The sequence below is a fragment of the Poecilia mexicana genome, unplaced genomic scaffold (genome assembly GCF_051168715.1).
Source record: "Poecilia mexicana isolate PSO_F unplaced genomic scaffold, ASM5116871v1 scaffold_2, whole genome shotgun sequence".
NCBI classification, from domain to species: Eukaryota; Metazoa; Chordata; class Actinopteri; order Cyprinodontiformes; family Poeciliidae; genus Poecilia; species Poecilia mexicana.
Genome location: NW_028263371.1, coordinates 19,101,630 through 19,119,944, shown reverse-complemented (window position 1 = coordinate 19,119,944; position 18,315 = coordinate 19,101,630). Strand labels below are relative to the sequence as shown.

At 39.8% G+C, this 18,315-nt stretch overlaps 1 protein-coding gene and 1 pseudogene across 1 annotated transcript; one reads left to right on the top strand and one right to left on the bottom strand.

The window, feature by feature from the left end:
- Nucleotides 1-715: 715 nt before the first annotated feature.
- On the bottom strand, nt 716-2,997 carry LOC148160549 (general transcription factor II-I repeat domain-containing protein 2-like; annotated as a pseudogene).
- A 942-nt stretch (nt 2,998-3,939) lies between these two features.
- Nucleotides 3,940-16,142, top strand: LOC148160548 (NLR family CARD domain-containing protein 3-like). Its single transcript, XM_088012504.1, has 7 exons — nt 3,940-3,993; nt 5,398-5,679; nt 7,749-9,486; nt 11,257-11,436; nt 12,399-12,572; nt 15,085-15,237; nt 15,755-16,142. Exons 1-7 carry the CDS (start codon nt 3,966-3,968, stop codon nt 15,768-15,770), a joined length of 2,571 nt encoding a protein of 856 aa, XP_087868630.1. The 5' UTR covers nt 3,940-3,965; the 3' UTR covers nt 15,771-16,142.
- The last annotated feature ends 2,173 nt before the right edge of the window (nt 16,143-18,315 follow it).

The window sequence follows — 18,315 nt, the reverse complement described above, 5'->3', positions numbered from 1 at the left end:
AGATTCATATTTAAATAGATTAAAACCAAACAGCTGCTCCAACCTCTAAATCAGGTCACTTATTTTTCCATGGAGCCGCATAAGAAACAGTAAATATAGTGGAGGGCCGGGCCAAGGCTGAACTCAGGTCTGCATAGTATTTATTGTATTTCTTTATATCAGACAGCAGCAAACAGCATTGTTTTGACAAGCGGGCAAGATTAGTACAAGTTAAAGTTATGCAATAGAAAAGTGAGGTTGCCTTCCAAAACATGTAATTTACTCAAATAAATGTCTCAAAACAAGGATAAAATGTTAACATTTCTACTATTTGTGACTCATATTAGTGAACATTTTCCATCACATTCACTCCAAAACACATCTGAGTTTCATATACTGATGGAAAGTTCTGTGAAGGTTCTGATCATTTTAAAGACGTCCCAACATCGTCTTTGTGCTCCAAACATTAGAAACAACATATTGAACTGTCACTGAACTGTGATTTTGAAAAGGCCTCCAGATAAAGTTCACTGCTGTCTGGTGCCTTAATTTGCTCACATTTCAGGTCTAATCGCCTCATTTGGTTTGTTGCTTTTCCTTGTTCAGGGAGAGAAAAATAATCTCTCCTGCTTTAACGAGGGCATCAAAGTCAGGCTGAACGTCTGAAGTGGAGATGTGAAGCTCAGCTGACAGATATCAGTGAGAGAGGATCTATATCTGGGTTTAGACAATTTCATCACTGAAAATGTTTGTCTGCAAATGTGGAGCCAAAGAGAACAAACATCTTCTCAGCATGTTTCCTAATGTGAGGAAAGTTCTGCTCTGTGAGAGAAGAGTAGAAATCCAGCAGAGATCCTGTCTTAAAGTTTTCACCCAGAACAATTAGTTCCAGCTGAACATCACTGGATGCATCATCCACACAGAAGGTAAAGGGAGAGGAAATCATGTGCATTTCACCCTCCATTGTTCTGAGATCCTTAAAGCGCCTTGAAAACTCATCATGCAAAGCTCCTAGCATGGCTGAGTACCTGCACAGGTGATCAGCTGATGATGTGACTTCTTTCAGGGTTTGCATGTGAGTCAGAGTGTTGCTCTCCGGTTCTCTGGAAACAAACTGGATCTTTCTCATGAAAGCCTTCACCAGGCTGTGCATTTCACGTACAAAGAGGCCCTTGGCTTGCAGCTTGGTGTTCAGTTCGCTCATCAGTCACATCAACAGCAAATGCAACATCTTCCATCCAGTCCTCATCTGAAAGCTCTGGGATGTCTTTGCCTTTCGTCTCACTAAACTCTCCAATCTGAGCTTTAGGTCCCAAACTCTTAGCATTTTGCCAGGCTGAGCATCTGACTGAAGTGTGGTAGCCAGTGTCACCAGGCTCAGTCTCCTGCTCCTCCACAAGTTCACTATGTTAGTAACAGCATCAATAACGTGGTTACATTTTACCACTGATTTGCACAACGCATGTTGGTGAATAATACAATGTAAAAATACCAATTTCTGATCTGGGTCAATTTCACTCATTTTATCCTGCATACGTTTTAAAAGTCCCACATTTTTTTCCTGTTATCTGAACAACCGTCCGTGGTGACTCTTGACAATTTGTCCCATTTCAGTCCCAACTTGTCCATCACCGTATTTCCCTCCCTGTCGTCTCCCGTCTAAAAGCTGCATACCTGCAGCTCCTCCGTCAACCTGATTCCTGCGTTTTCCCACGGACGAATATGAGTATCTGGACTGTGTCGCGGACATCACAGCTCTCGTCCAAAGCCAAGCAGAAAAAGTCAAAACTTGGCGCTTCACGTTGCAGCTGCAGCTCCAGGTTCCCCGCGATGTCCTCGGTCCTCCTCGTCTCGGTCCGCCTGAACAGCGGGACTTGCTCGACTGCGGCTTTTTTTCAGGCCATATTAGCGCTGCAGAGTTTACCAAGCACTGGTTCACAAAGTCCCCCTCCGAGAATGGCTCGCTGTTTTCGGCTATTTTGTGGGACATCAGCTGGTCTTGGTTGCTGCTTTTCTGGATGCGGAGCTTTGTAAAAAAAAAAAAAAAAGCCTTGCTGGGTTTGCAGTTTAGCTAACAAAGCTTCATCTGTCGAGTTTTTCTATTTCTCCTCGTGTTTCTTCTGATAATGCCGATTCAGATTGTCGTCCTTAAACACGGCGATCTGCTGCCCACAAACCAAACACACGGCTTTACCTCCAACTTCAGTAAATAAACTCTTAGCCTCCCAATTGTTGTTGAAAATCCTACATTAAGAATCTACCTTTCTCTTTTTAGCCTGAGCTGACATTTTGAGGGATAAAGTCATCTTCATAATGTTCAATCACTGCACGTCTAGTATGAATAAGAAAAACAGAAACTTGAGAATAAAAGCAGTGCAGCTTTAGTCCAAGAATGAGGTGAAATTAGAAGGTTTGTTTATTTTGGTATTTCCAGTTAACCTTACACGGCAGCCAGAGTCAACTAAGGGTTTGTGGCTGTACAATGACCAGGTCTGCTCTAAATGCTTTATTGAGGAGCTAAACTGAGGAGTTTGTTATCTGGTAGTTTGTCCTTCTGGACCTGTTCCTCTCAGGCTCTGTGTTCATTGACAACTTTACCTGATAAAGGAAGGAATGAAAAAGAGGAAATCTCTGCTGCTCGGCCCTGAGTTCAGGAAAACATCCTCAGAGTTCAGAACAGGATCTGTTAAAATCCCGTCTGCCTGCTGAGGTTGATCTGGTCCAACAGTTCTGGAGGAGACAGAGGAGCTGGCCTACCCACAATCCTCTCTGCTGGTTTAATCCGTTAAAATGTGATTTTACAGTCAAGCTACCAAAGCAGCATGTAACGCTCTGCTGTAAAAATCCTCCTGACATCAGAACAAACACCAAACCTCCAGAGTCTGCAGAGAAAGTTTGCTGTTTGCCAGCTGAGGTCATCATCAAGGTCAATCCCAGCTGTTTGAAGGAGTGTGTGATGTCATGCTGGTGCACGGCCACCAGGAGGCGCTCTCCAGCTGAGCTGAGATCCAGCAGCATCTCCACAGTCTGATCTGTGTTAGCATGGAGCTGCTGAGCTTCACACTCCTCCACTGCTCAGCTGTGGGTCTCTGAGGGAGAGTTTGTAGTCAGCAGACTGAGGAGAACAGGAAACTGTTCTTAACTTCGCCCTCATGTTGTAAAAAACATGATCAGCTTTATTACAGCTTCACAATGAGACAAAGACCAGAGAAGATTTTAATGAAGGACGATCTTCCAAAGCCTTCAGTTCTGTTTCATTTTGTCCTTTAAAACCCAATAATGTCTGATCAGAACCAGCTGGTTCTGGACCGTATGAAGCCATGATGTCACTGCAGAGATCAGGGAGCATAAAGCTGCTAAACCAGCTGCTTCATGGGCAGCAGGTTCTGGAGGTCAGAGACAGAAACATGGACTTTCTGTCCAGAGCAGAAAAACTTCAGCTGATCTTCAGTTCTGGAGAACCTTCGTCATGATGATGGAGAGAAGCAGGGATTACTCTACTCATCTGAGAACTAAACACCTGAGCAGGAGACCAGACTCCTTTCTGGAGGAGCTTTCTGCCACTGATGCTGCCACCTAGTGGTAGCAGCTACACATTACAGTCAGAAGCAACAAGCAGGATTTAAATTTGTTTTCATTTTAAATGAAGGAAATCAGATCCTAGAAAGACTGACAGTCGATGGAGAACCTTTACAGGAATATTGTTCCTCATAAAGTAAAATATGTTACATTAATGGTCAGATCAATACACTTTTATAGTCAGTCAGTTTACATCAGTATGTATGTAAACTATGGAAGTCATAATATTTTTATATTATGGCGTTATTATTTTATTATGGCATAGTTTACATAAATATTCTTTTCTGTTGCAGAGTGTGTATTAATCTGGTATTTTTAGTTTAAATTCCAACTTCATCAGAGCAAAGTAGATTATTTATGAAATGAAGCCTCAAACATAATGAATCTTCATGTTTTCCAGGTAAAAGATGGCGCAGCAGCAGGAAGTGGATTTCGGTAAGTGATCAGAAGCAGAAATGAAGAATCTTAAAGGAACAAACTGACCAATCACAGCCCGTGTTGCTGCCATGTGATGAAGCTCAGCCTCAGTGTCTTTATTGTTTTCATGCTTCCTGTTCAGTGAAGCTCTGGTGGAAACATTGTGAGTTTCTGTGAAACCTGAAGGTAAAAACTGAACTCAGATGGAAACTAAAAGGAACCGAAGTGAAGAACAGGCCAGCAGCTCTGATACTTCAGGAATATTTACTATATACACTGATTCATTTATCCAGTAATCACATCATTTATTACTAATTTGTTATCTCAGACTTGCTGTGTCTTTTATTCCAACACTTGGTGACAGAGATGTGTTAAGAGAATACAATCATGAACTTCTGGCTCGTTATATTCTCTTGTGCTCCTGGATTCAATGATTCCATGCGTGGAAACAAAAGCCACACACACATAACAGCGTCACAATAATCAGCATTTATTCAAGACAGATGCATACTATCACCAGAAAAGCACATCACAAAACATCAGAAACCTCAGAGCACAAACAACACATGCATTTACCTGAGAGAGAAAAAGACAAAAGATGGAAACGACAAACAAAAAGCAAAGACGTCTTTGGAGAAATTGCAAAGATCAAAATCTAATTTGTTACTCCTGTGTAGAAAGTTTTTATAGTCAAGAATTCAAATAAGGCATATCTTTGCTCATCCAACCAGGAGCTGTCTCTGACCCTCTCTCTATAGCCATTTGTCCCCCTTTGTCTAAATAAAGTGGGAGCAGAGCTTCTCCTGAACTCCTGCTGTTTAATGGCTTTCATGGATCAATGTGAAAAGCTGGAACTTTTCCGGATTTGTTTTCCCAGACAGACAAAGAGCAGATCAAACGATCTTAGCAAACGATCTGCTGCAACTACAGGTAAAATAAAGGTCAACAGGGCAGAATAAGTTATTAATTTCAAAACTATAATTAGGCTATTTCAATCAAGACATGTTAAGTTTTAAAACTAGCTTATTTTAAATTTATTTTCTTAACAGACGCCAAAGCTTAGAGATGGAGATGAAGAAAGAAAAGTGATAAAAATGTTAATCAGTCAATATTTTCATCACAATATTCACCAATAATATCATAATTTCCTGTTTTCCTAGAATAGTGCAGCTCCATATTTAGAAGGTGTTTCTTTTATTGTTCTTCCTGCAGTGAGGAAGGAAAGTGATGAACCAGAAGCTTCATTTGGTCTCATGTAGACAGAATCAGTGGTCGTCACTCAGATATGAGGCAGAAACACAACAGCAGGTTTAGACCTGAGGATCAACAGACTCTGAATCTCTGGATGGAGCAACATGAATCATCACGTTTTTCTCTCAGACGTTGGTTTGAATTAATTATGTTTCTGATTTCTGCCTGCAGAGAAAATACTTTTCAAGGTTCGCAGTGAGTTTGTGGAGAGAGTTTCTGAGGAAATCCTTCGTCGGCTCCTCAATGACCTTCTATCAGATCAGGTCTTTACTCAGTCAGAGATGGAGGGTATACTTCAGAAGAACCAAACCAGAGAAGACGAGGCTCGTAACACCATCGATGCTGTGAGGAAGAAAGGAAAGGAAGCCTGCAAACTGATGATCAGACGTCTTCACCACAGAGACCCCACTCTGTCCAACCAGCTGAGTTTGTCCTCTTTGTCTCCTGTTAAAGGTGAGACACACAGTTCATTAAGGCTGTTTTTACAGCCTCTACTGTCTGTGATTCAACTCTAAATGATAATTAAACCATTTAGATTCAAATATCGTTTCAAATATTTTCTGATTTCAAAATTTGTCACCAGAGAAAAGGTTAAATATATTAATCTGCTTGATATGTGATGACACAATATGGATTCTCAGTTCAGCTTGTTGAAAATTAAACTGCATGAAACTTAAATTCAACTGATTATGTTATTATGACATGTTAAATTAAAAAAAAATTGATGGGTAAATATAGATTATATTTTTTGACACTGAATAATGATCAACAAAAGTTTAGAGCAACTTGTGAAGCCAATGGAGGTGAAATAAATGCTTCTGTAGATTTTTAATGATCAAACATTTTCTCTACATTTAAAAATAAATGTACTGAAGCAGCTGAGGCCAATTTTCCTCTGATGTTTGCAGCGATGGAGAACCTCCAGGTTCTGGTTCTGATGGGCTCAAATAAACCCAGATATTAAATTTCATCTTGGAGAAATTAATTGATGAGCCAAACATGATGACAAAGACTCAGATCAGCTGATTATTTCACTATAAATATAAATAAATTTTGGTATTCTATTTTCTTAAATGTCAACCCCTTTTGAATGTAGGAAATGCAGTCAAAAAGATGTAAACCAGTAGTCACACCTGAACTTTATTTTAAATCCAAATTCACACAACACCAAGCTAATATTATTTACTTTGGTCCTTCACATGTTTGTGCAAACAGCATCTCTGACTGAACTCTGACACAGCTGCATCGTTTCTCTTTTTGTTGCTTCCTGTTCTTCAGAGCGATAAACTAAAACCTGAAATATGGAATATATTTAGATAACCATTGATGTGAATCTTCCCAGAAGGCCTGAGCATATATACAATCATAGAAAGGGGGTCAGAGGTCTCAACATGGTCAGTTCAGGACAGATGATTAATAAATTCAAAGCCAAAACATTTACATAGAAAATCAGAGGATGAGTTTGAGCTACTGAGAATCTCTTCAGCTTTAGGTACTCTACTGCCTTCGCCAAATGAAATGCAACTAGAAAGTACAGCTAAACTCTTCCTTATATCAAGACTCTGAGGAAAGTTGACCTTTTATCCACAGGTTTATTGACTCCAAGGATGTGTGAAACTAAAATGCAAACAAAAAGGAATACATCACTTTCACCGTCTTTGTAAACATGTACATATAAGTTTAACGTAGCTAAATTAAATACTGTCCCAAATGAATTAGCAAAGTTGTGCAAACTTACAATAAACATCCAAAAATATTTTACATCTATCTCAACAACCAGAAATAATATAAAAATAATGATGCACAACAATATATTAAACTCAACGTACCTACAATGCTTCGTCAGGGCAAAGATGAATGCAGATGGAAATGGACTGACTGAACACACAGGTGACATGAATCTAACTCTGTCTGGCTGAAGCCACATGACATGCAGCTGGCTGCACCTCTCAAAGGGACCGACCCCCACACATAGACACACCCACAAAAATCCCCAACAACACAGGTACAATAGAAAATTAGTAAAACTTTGATCTTAATGTTGTTGTTTTATTTTTTTCAAATCTGATAGTTCACTAGACTCATTTTGATTGGGATTGCAATTTCAAATTAAACAGTTTGGTAAAACTCAAAGGTCAGAGGTCGCTCTGTGGGAAACATGTCTGAGACCTTCAACCAGAGAAAAACATGAAAGACTTAATGAGCAAAACTGATTCTAATTATCTCTGTGCAGTTTTTGTTACTTAACAGAGTTTTTATCAGGTTTGAACTTTTTGTTCATTTATTTACTTTGTGAGCTGAAGCCCGAGTTTTCACAGAATTACAAATTAAATCTCAACATTTCTCCGTCCTTAAGGACTGAAGTTGGAATGATTTTTTTGTTTAGATGAGAAAATATAAAAATTGAATTTTTCCTTCATTAAAGTTTATATTCAAACCTCCTCAGAGAATATCAAATATAATTTTATTCATTATATTTAGCTAAAGTCTCTCCTGTTGTGTCTTTGTCTATTTTTCTTCAGATTTTGATGTTCGGTGTCAAAAGGAGCTTAAAGACCATCTGAAGATGAAGTTCCAGAGACTCTGTGAAGGCGTCGCTGAACATGGAAATCAAACGTTTCTGAACCAGATCTACACAGAGCTCCACATCACAGAGGGGTTAACTAGAGAGGTCAACCAGGAACATGAGGTCAGACAGATTGAAGCAGCATCCAGGAAACAAGAAACAACAATAAAACTAGAAGAAATCTTTAAACCTGGAAGAGATCAACCAATCAGAACAGTGATGACCATGGGAGTGGCTGGCATTGGGAAAACACTGTTAACACAGAAGTTCACTCTGGACTGGGCTGAAGGCAGAACCAACCAGAACATCCAGTTCATATTTCCATTCACTTTCAGAGAGCTGAATGTACTGAAAGAAGAAAAGTTCAGCTTATTAGGACTGATTCATGAGCGCTTCACTAAAACCAAAGGAATCCGCAGCTTTGAAAACTTTCATGTTCTGTTCATCTTTGATGGTCTGGATGAGAGTCGACTTCCTCTGGACTTCCAAAAGACTAAAATGTTTACTGACCCTTCAGAGTCCAGCTCACTGGATGTTCTGCTGACAAACCTCATCAGGGGGAACCTGCTTCCCTCTGCTCTCCTCTGGATAACCACACGACCTGCAGCAGCCAATCAGATCCCTGCTGAATGTGTTGGCATGGTAACAGAGGTCAGAGGGTTCACTGACCCCCAGAAGGAGGAGTACTTCAGGAAGAGATTCAGAGATGATGGAGAGAAGGCCAGCAGGATCATCTCCCACATCAGGAAATCAAAAAGTCTCCACATCATGTGTCACATCCCAGTTTTCTGCTGGATCACTGCTAAAGTTCTGGAGGAAATGATGAAGACCAGAGAGGAAGAAGAGCTGCCCAAGACCCTGACTGAGATGTACATCAAGTTCTTGTTGCTTCAGAACAAAATCAAGGAGGAAAAGTACAGAGGAAAACCTGAAGAAGATCCAGAGAACAGGAAGCTGATTGAGTCTCTAGGAAGACTAGCTCTAGATCAGCTGCTGGAGGGAAACCTGGTCTTCTATGATGAAGATCTTGATAAATGTGGCATCAACATCAAAGATGCTGCGTTGTTCTCAGGAGTTTTCACTCAGATGTTTAAAGAGGAGACTGGGCTGGGCAACATCTCCGTCTACTCCTTTGTCCATCTGAGCATCCAGGAGTTTCTGGCTGCCGTCTACATGCTCCACTGCTTCACCAGCAGGAGGTCAGAGGTCATCAAGACGTTCCTGGGAGAAGAATTCAATGAAACATCTCTAGATGAGTTCATGAAGAAAGTCATGTATAAATCCCTCAGCAGTAAAAATGGCCACCTGGACCTGTTTGTCCGCTTCCTTCATGGTCTCACTGTGGAGTCCAACCAGAGACTCTTAGAGGATCTGCTGGGTCAGACAGAGAACCGTCCAGAAACCATCCAGAGAATCATCACCAACCTGAAGGAGATGAACACTGATAGAATCTCTGCTGACAGAAGCATCAACATCTTCTACTGTCTGGTGGAGATGAACCACGTCTCATTTTATCAGGAGATCCAACGGCTGCTGGATTCAGGGAAGCAGCTCTCAGTGACTGACTGTTCAGCTCTGGCCTTCATGCTGCAGATGTCAGAGGTTCTGGATGAGTTGGACCTGGAGAAGTACAAGACATCAGATGATGGACGACAGAGACTGGTTCCAGCTGTGAGGAACTGCAGAAAGGCTCGGTGAGTCCAGATGTTTTCATTGTGTGAATGCTGATTCAGCACTATTGTCCTCCTGTTTCTTCTTCTTTCTTCAAGTTGATTCTGGATGTTTTTGGCCTTTAACTACTTCCTTCATCCTCTGGATGATTTCAGCCATTCAAACATCTAAACATTCAGTTCATCCAGGACAGCTGCAGCTTCTGGTTTTTACACATTTTGATCTTTTAAAAATATTTAACTTTTTATCAGTTTTCAGGTTGAAATGAATAGAAAACCCTGAACTCTAGAAAATGTCTATTTCCTCTCAGATCCAATCAGCCAGAGAGACTTTTTAAACTTTAAACTCTCTTCACTCATTGAGCTGCTGCTCCATAATTCACCTTTTAGGATCTTTGACTGTTTTTATAAAATAATTGTTTAGGTTTGATGGAAAGTTGAACCATTAAAATAAACCGTTGCATTAATTATAAACTTTGTGAACAGTGTTGATCTTCTTCATCCCGTCATCATCCTCTCCTCTTCCTCCTCCACTAGTTTCCTCTGAGTTTGTAACTGAGACCAAAATGTGGTGATTGTTGTCTGGTTCCAGAAAAAGTCCTAGTTTCTGTCAGATCCTCCCAAAGCTCTGAGAACTCTGCTTCCAGAGCTGGAACCATTTTCCTCATCAACTCTTCATCTGCAGCCTTTGTTGAAGCTGTTAGCTGTCCTCCATGAAGACCTGCAGAGACATGAGCTTCAGCTCTTTAGACATCCCAGCCTCTTTAGTTCTGGAGAACTTTCACTGCTTCACCATGAAGATGCTGCTGGACCCAAACGCTCCGTCTCCTCCAGGGGTTTTGCTCCTCAGCTCTTTAGGAGTTTAGCAACAATTTCTTCTGACATCCAAACCTTTGTTCCTCTGAGACGATGGACAGACCACTGCAGAGACATGTGTCCCTCTTCCAACCAGTTTGTCCCAGTTCCTCTCAGACCAAGAGAGGACGGTCCAGACCTGAAGGAGCAGCAGGACCGGTTCTGCTGCTGCTCTGCAGGACGACCAGAACAATCTGCAGCTTTTAGCTGAAGCAGGTTGACGACTGTCCACTTTCTACTTTGTTACAGCATCAAATCCAGCAGATGAACGGAGACACAACTGGGAGCATCATGTGTCTGGTCTGCTCCCAGTTTCCTCTGTGGCAGCATTTAATAATCTGCTGCTGGGAGCCACGTTTCTATAGAATATACGACTATTATTAATGATGAGGAGGATTCTAGATGCTGCAGCAGCAGATATGGGCTAAACAAACCCAGAGATGCCAGAGGTCCACAGCAGGCTGGACTTCCTGCTCTGCTCACTTCATTTATAACTCACTTCCTGCTTGTGGAAGATCTCAAGGAGCCAAACGGTCTAGTCCAAGTCAGTGTGACTTGTCAGAGCTGTGAGCAGTTCCTCCTCCTCTCCATCATCTCCAGTAGTTTCCTTCATTCAGCTCAGTCAGCCTCTTCATCAGCTGCTGCAGCTCCTTTGAGGCTCTGATGCTGCAGAGAAACTGAACTTTCCTTCACAGATGATAGAAGATCTTCAACATCTGACTGAGCTGAAGGTCTGAGGACATGAAGCCTGGACCAGAACCAGAACCTGGACTTTAGTCAGGAGCTGCACAGACTCTCTGTCGGGTCAAACTCAGTAAACTGAAGATCAGATGTTGATCAGATGATGACATCATGATGACATCACTGTTATCATATTTTATCTGTTTATGATCCAGATTGATTTCATTAGAACTGAATTTATTTCTTCTCTCATCACAGACTTGGTGGCTGTTCGATCCAACAGGCTGAATGTGAAGTTTTGGCTTCAGCTCTGAAGTCCAACCCAGATCTGACTGAACTGGAAATAAGTTTGATCTGGATAATTGAAGCTGGAGACTCTGATATGAAGAATCTGTCTGAGATCCTGCAGAGTTCAGTCAGTAAAGTGAAGAAACTGAGGTTTGTTTTCTCTATTTATACCATAAAATCATTCATTGATACTTTAATCCTTAGTTTAATTAATAATTTAGTTGTAATATTTAAAAACAATATCTTTAAATGTCAGATTCAAATTTCAAACAATTTTACCTTATAAATAAATGTTTTTTTATTTCAGACTTTGAGATCATTGAACTTTGTTTTTCAGTTTTTAAAATGTTTCTGACTGATGAACAAAATGAGTAAAATAATTCAAATGAAGTTAATTAACGATGGAGATGTTTCAGTTTGGTTGGTAAAGATTCAGATTGTTTTATTTCTGATTCTCATCTTTACATCCAGAATGAAATGTTTTCCTCCAGTCGAGCCACAAACACTGACCAGTTCAAATCATCATTAATGAAACATCTAAGAAGTGACTGATTGTAGAAAAGCAAATCTAGATGAACTGAATGACAGTGAGGTTTGCAGCAGCAGCAGGTTCCTCACTTTGTCCTGAAGCTGTGGTTCTGTTGGGCCGGGTCAGAGAGGAACCGTCCTCTTCAGTCTGACAGCTGTCAGTCGGTTGGAGCCTCGTCTCTGTGATGAAGCTTCATCAGGTCACGTCTCCTTAGGAAATAATGGCCTCCATTGGCTTTCAGCAGCTTTAAGAAGAACCCAAGGCCATTCATGAATAAACTGAGTGGTTCTGATCCGGTTACCAAGTCGGGTCTCCAGCTGATGATGAGGAACCAGCAGAAATAGCTCACCTCATCCAGGCTGCTGCTCAGAGAAAACTTTGAGTTTCTTTGTTGATCAAATGTTCTGGTTCTGCTGGTTTGGACTCTTTAAACCAGTTTGACTGGATCAGATGTTAGAATCAGTTCATCATGTTTATTTTACATTCAGGGAAATTAATTTTCTACATTTTATTATTTATTTGTTCATATTTCAGTTTTAACTGCATCCTGTTGGCTTCAGCTCATCTTTTATTCTTTATTCAGATTGAGGGGCTGCAGTTTGTCAGAGACCAGCTGGACGTCTCTGTTCTCAACTCTGAAGTCCAACCCGATCCATCTGACAGAACTGGACCTGATCAGAACAAACCTGGAAGATTCTGGACTGAAGGAGCTCTGTGGTTTTCTACAGACTGAAGGCTGCAGACTGAAAACATTGAGGTTTATAATTATATAATTATTGATATTTCAGTGAATAATTATCTATAATTGTTCATAAATCAAAGTTCATATCTTCTGATCTAATCAATATTTTCTGAGTTTGTTCCTGGATCCAGAGTTTAATTTAGTCCCTCTGTGTAACTGAGTTGGACCTGCTGACCTGAGGTCAGAACAGGACAGCATTCGGACCCCCAGTGTGTAGAAATCCCCCTCAGGTCAAGCAGGTCAAAGGTCAGATCAAAAACAGAGAAAATGAAAATCTCCCGTTATTGAAGTTCCTCAAATCTCACACTTAGTATTAAATATTCTGCTGTTAGTTGATATTAATCCAGTCCAGGTGTTTTAATGTTTAACTAGAGCAGATTAAAGATGCTGGTTGTAGTGAATAATTAGGTGGAATCGCCCTTTATCCATTTCCTGAATCTGAAGCTTCAATCACAAACCAACTTCAGCTTCGTTTTTAAAAATCCAGACCACTGAGTTTTTCTCTGAGCTCAACAGGCTGCGGGTTCTTCTGGACATCAGTTTTCTGGTCCAGACATCAGAACCAGCAGAGACTGCAGCACATGAATCTGGACCAGGTGTGTTAGGAGGTTCTGCACATGCTCAGACTGAAGGTTCACCGTCTGACAGAGAAAGTCGACCAACTCTGGATGAAATGGTTCCTAGAAACAGGGAAGCTTTCTGGGGACTCGACTGCCTGCTCATATGGAGCTGCAGCTCATGCAGGAGTTTTATGTTGGCAGGAAGCAAAACAACATGGAAGCAGGTGATGATTTTCCATTTTAGTGTCAATTCCACTGATGGAGCAAATTACAAGTCAGTCGTCCTCCAAACCACTGAGAGCAGCTTCCAGAGGAAATCTGAGTTTGTTCTGACAGTCAGACTCTGTCAGGATGACCACAGTCTTTTGGCTGAGTTCCTGACATGAAGGAGACAGAAATAATATAAAGATCATTAATTAACAGTCCTGCAGTAAATACTGACTTTGTGAAGGTTATGGTGTTAAAGTCATTTAGTTCAAACGTCTTGATTCAGCTCTTATTTTGTAGGACAGGAAGTGAGATCTTACCTTTGTAAAGCTTTGTGTGCAACAAGCTTCATCAGTTACTGAAATCATCCTCATGTGGTTCACCTGGAAAATAGATTTAAAAATGACTCGTCTTCACAATCAGGTTGTTCTTTATGATAATGTTCCCATTTCTGCAGCGTCTCTGATGGAGGATTCAGAACTTGAACTAAATGACCCAAATCAATCTGACAGAGAAAAGACTCGATATTTTCTTGTTGATAGTTCAGGAACTGAATCACCACAAAATGAGAAAATGATCAACTTTCAGAATCTGAGCTGTAATGGATGTTGTAAAACTCTGAATTAGACGGATTGAAATAAAACGTTTACATCTGTCATACTTAGCAATGAGCTGCAGTTAAAATACAACCAGCAAGAAAAACATCATTAATAGATTAATGACCAAAAACTGGAGACATAAAATCTCTGATGATAAATGAAGGTACAGAGCAGTCAGCTGATACAGAGCCTGGAAGGAAACATGGAGAGAAAAAACATCCGACTGAGTTTAAGATCCTGAGAAACTTTTAGAAAAGCTTTGAGTTTCTTTGTTGATCAAATGTTCTGGTTCTGCTGGTTTGGACTCTTTAAACCAGTTTGACTGGATCAGATGTTAGAATCAGTTCATCATGTTTATTTTACATTCAGGAAAATTAATTTTCTACATTTTATTATTTATTTGTTCATATTTCAGTTTTAACTGCATCCTGTTGGCTTCAGCTCATCTTTTATTCTTTATTCAGATTGTGGGAATGCAGGTTGTCAGATACCAGCTGGACGTCTCTGTTCTCAGCTCTGAAGTCCAAACCGACCCATCTGACAGGACTGGACCTGAGAGGAACCAACCTGGAAGGTTCTGGACTGAAGGAGCTCTGTGGTTTTCTACAGACTGAAGGCTGCAGACTGAACTATTTGGTGTATGTAATTATATAATTATTGATATTTGTGTGAATAATTATCTATAATTGATCAAAAATCAAAGTTCATTTCTTCTGTTCTAATAAATATTTTCTGAGTTTGTTCCTGGATCCAGAGTTTAATTTAGTCCCTCTGTGTAACTGAGTTGGACCTGCTGACCTGAGGTCAGAACAGGACAGCATTCGGACCCCCAGTGTGTAGAAATCCCCCTCATGTCAAGCAGGTCAAAGGTCATTCAACCCAGTCTAGAAAAGTGAATTCCTGGAATCTGACAGGAACAAATCAATAATCAATGATTGATGCTTCAACACTTTGATCAGAACCTGGAATGATTTTACTGACTAAAATCCTCCAACACAACATGACCCAGTACCAGGTTCTGGTTCTGGTTCTGAAGTCAGCAGGTCTTTATTGAAGCAGCAGCTTGTTGGCTTTAATATTCATGAGAATCTTTAACTGGTTCTGTTGGACTGGTTCACCTGCATCCTGTTGGCTTCAGCTCATCTTTTATTCTTTATTCAGGTTGTATGACTGCAGTTTGTCAAAGATCAGCTGTGATTTTCTGGCCTCAGCTCTGAAGTCCAACAGCCTCCATCTGACAGAACTGGACCTGAGAGACAACGACCTGAAGGATTCAGATGTTCAGCAGCTGAAGCGTTTTGTAAAGACTTTAAAGTAAGTAAATGTTTGTAGTGAGTCCAGCTGCTGTCAGCATATTGAACTAAACCCAGTTAGCATCAAAGCAAAGCTCCAGTGTTCCCAGTAAAGCTGCAACTTCTCAGTGGGAGGAGAATGGTTCAGGCTTCCTGATTGGACACAGAGACAGCAACCAGCCAATCAGAGGAGCAGCAGCTTGCTGTGTTCCTGTGTTTGTGTTGGTGTGAAGATGAGTGTTGTTGCTGTGTCCATGTCTCCAGGACGTCCAGCTGGACTCCAGCGTCCAGCCGTCCAACATGTCTAGAGACAGTGGTCCTCATTCATCAAACTGTGGCAGCAGCAGATCTGATCTCAGATCTGCTTGTTCTCTCAGTTCAACAGGAAACAACTGATCAGGTTCATCTTGGTCACAGCTCTGAGATCAGTCTGACTGCAGCCTGGAAACCATCTACTGGATGTGCTGCGTCACTGACTGCTGCTGGAGAGGCTGGAAACACTCACTGATCTGATCTCTCCTTCCTTCTTCTCTCTGCAGGTGGAAGTTGTTCTGATCTCTGTAAAGTAGAGAACGGTCTCTGTGTCCTGCTGATCCTCAGAGGTTGAAGCTGCAGCAGTTTGAGTCTAAAGAGACTCTGACTGGATCCTGATGATGACCTCTGACCTCCAAGATTTTCCTCCTGTTTATTTTCTCATGCCTGTCATTTAGTGTCTGATATTGTTTGTCTCTTTGGATCAATAAAGATCCGATTCAAACTGGGCTCCATTTAGAGGCTCCATGGAGTTTTGATCTGAACTGGATTCAACTGGAAAGTTGATATTTTTTCTCTCTGATTCATTTTCATCCTGGAACCAGAAATGGTCTGAGATGGAAACATGGGAATCATTTCAGTTCAGCTTTGAATCATAAAGACACTTCAAACCTCTTTTCTCTGCTGCTTCTTCTTCTGCTGACAGGAAAATGTTCCTCAAAGCTCCACAGATAAAAAGATGCTTTACTGGAAACTGCAGAGAAACTTCAGCTTCCATCACAGAAACCAGTTGAACCAGTTTAGAACTGGATGTCCCACAGAAACTCTGATTGTTTTTGTGTTTTACTTTTTTAACTTCATGTTTTATGTTTTACTTTAAGTTTTCTAAAGAACTTTAGGACTCGATGTGTCACTTCAGGATCTTTACTCTGAGGTCTGATATGCAGACCTCAGAGAATCACTGGGATAATGTGCTGATTGGTTCATGTTTGTTTATATTTATTCTAATGTAATGTGGATTATTTAGTTAAAGATTTTAATAATGTTCTTTGTACAAATATAATAACTGCACCTTTTATTTTAATTCTTCATGCTGTCTAGCTTTTTGTATTGGGATAAAGAAATTAAAATATATTTAAGTTTCTATTTTTACTTTGACATGTTTATTTAGTAATAACATAAACATCCTGTTCAGTTGATTTCAGCTTTTTTAAGCTTCTAATTTAGACAACAGTTTATTTTGCATTATTTAGACCAAGTTAAAGCAGGGTGTTAGAACTCTCTGCAGTTCGCAGAAATATTGTTTGCCTGAATGATAATAACTCTGATTGTCCAACATCTGGCTAATATGTTTCTCTCCTCCACCAGGACAACAATTGAAACAGGATAAAAGTCGGTAAAATTGTTAATTTCCTGATTTACAAAAGCACATCCGACCACAATTCAAATACAAAAGAGGATGGTCTAAGTTCTAGTTGGTTCAAATTACAGTGGCTACAAATATAAGGACTATTATTTCAAGTTATGACTTAAATTTATTTGGAATCCATTTCAAATCTTAGGAAAATCTACTCCTCGGAAAATTACTCAACCAAATTATGGGTTTACTGCACATTTTTTTGATCAACTGTTAAATTCTTTCACTGAGGTGTAAACACCCTGGTTAAATTACATCCAGCTGTTACAGTTAGCAATGAAAGCAAATTTGGGCTAAATGCTTTGCGTGGGTTTCTTAGGAGTTTCTGTACCGAAACACTAAACAGTGTTCCGATACAGAAACAGGGGGAGATGAATGGAATTAAACTATTCAAGCAAATTCTGAGTTAATCTAATATATTGAGAAATTTTTCAGTTTTGGGCCTCAGCAAAATATAAAAGAGGTTAAATCAAAATTCACAAATGTTTTAATCAAATGAGTTTCTAAAGTAATACTGAATATTCTGAATTAAAATTAACAATGTCATGTGTCAAATAGATTTCTACAAAATAGTTTGAATTGTTTGATTGCTGCTTCTCTCTTGCTATAATTCAAAATAATTTGTTTAACTAAGTCATGCAGAAAGGTCTAACCTGAACATTATAGAATTTAATAAATCTAGTTGTATCAAATTTCTCCCCATAACTGCCAAAAACATTGATAAATATGATCAACACTACAAAGGAGTGTAATTCAGTTAAACAAATATTTTATAGAAGATGAAAATTATATCCTCCTAACACTTCACCCATTTTATATTTTCATAAAATTTAACATTTATTCTTTTTAACTTGGATTACAAAAATATATATAAAAAAAACTAACGCAAAAATTTCAGACTTTGTTCTTTTATAGTTCATCACCCTTCCATGGCATGACGTTGACCTGAGGTAACATACAGAAATAATAAATAAAGGACAAACAACATAAATGTAATAATTATAATATTTGGTTCCAGAAAGTGTCATGGTTCGACTTTATGATTGATGTGTAATTACAGATGATGAAGCTCTCACAAGTCTGCAGGAAAATATTTTCTTCCACTAAAAACAAAAAGAGTGATGCCATGGAGGGTTGAATTTCCTTTTTCTAATTTTTAACCCTAACATTCTTCAAAATTTTATTTCTTTACGTGTTCTTCATTAGACTGTAAGAGGGACATTGTGGTTTCGATCCACCGCCTAAGAGGCTGAGGGGTGCCCTGTCCGTTTTTACCCCCAAAATTGAAATGAAATGAAATGAGATGAAATGACATGAATGAAAGACAACATCAATGACTGAAATGATGAAATGTATGTCAAGATCTGTAAAAGCCTCTGGGGATGTTTTCCGGAAGGGACAGTGTCTACTCTAGGGTTTGTCTTCTCCTTT

Excerpts from the sequence above, each read along its gene's own strand:
- LOC148160548 (XM_088012504.1), top strand. The coding sequence starts at position 3,966 with ATGGCGCAGCAGCAGGAAGTGGATTTCG. Across the intron at positions 9,487-11,256 it reads AGGAACTGCAGAAAGGCTCG|ACTTGGTGGCTGTTCGATCC; the intron begins GTGAGTCCAGAT and ends CTCTCATCACAG. Across the intron at positions 12,573-15,084 it reads TGCAGACTGAAAACATTGAG|GTTGTATGACTGCAGTTTGT; the intron begins GTTTATAATTAT and ends TTCTTTATTCAG.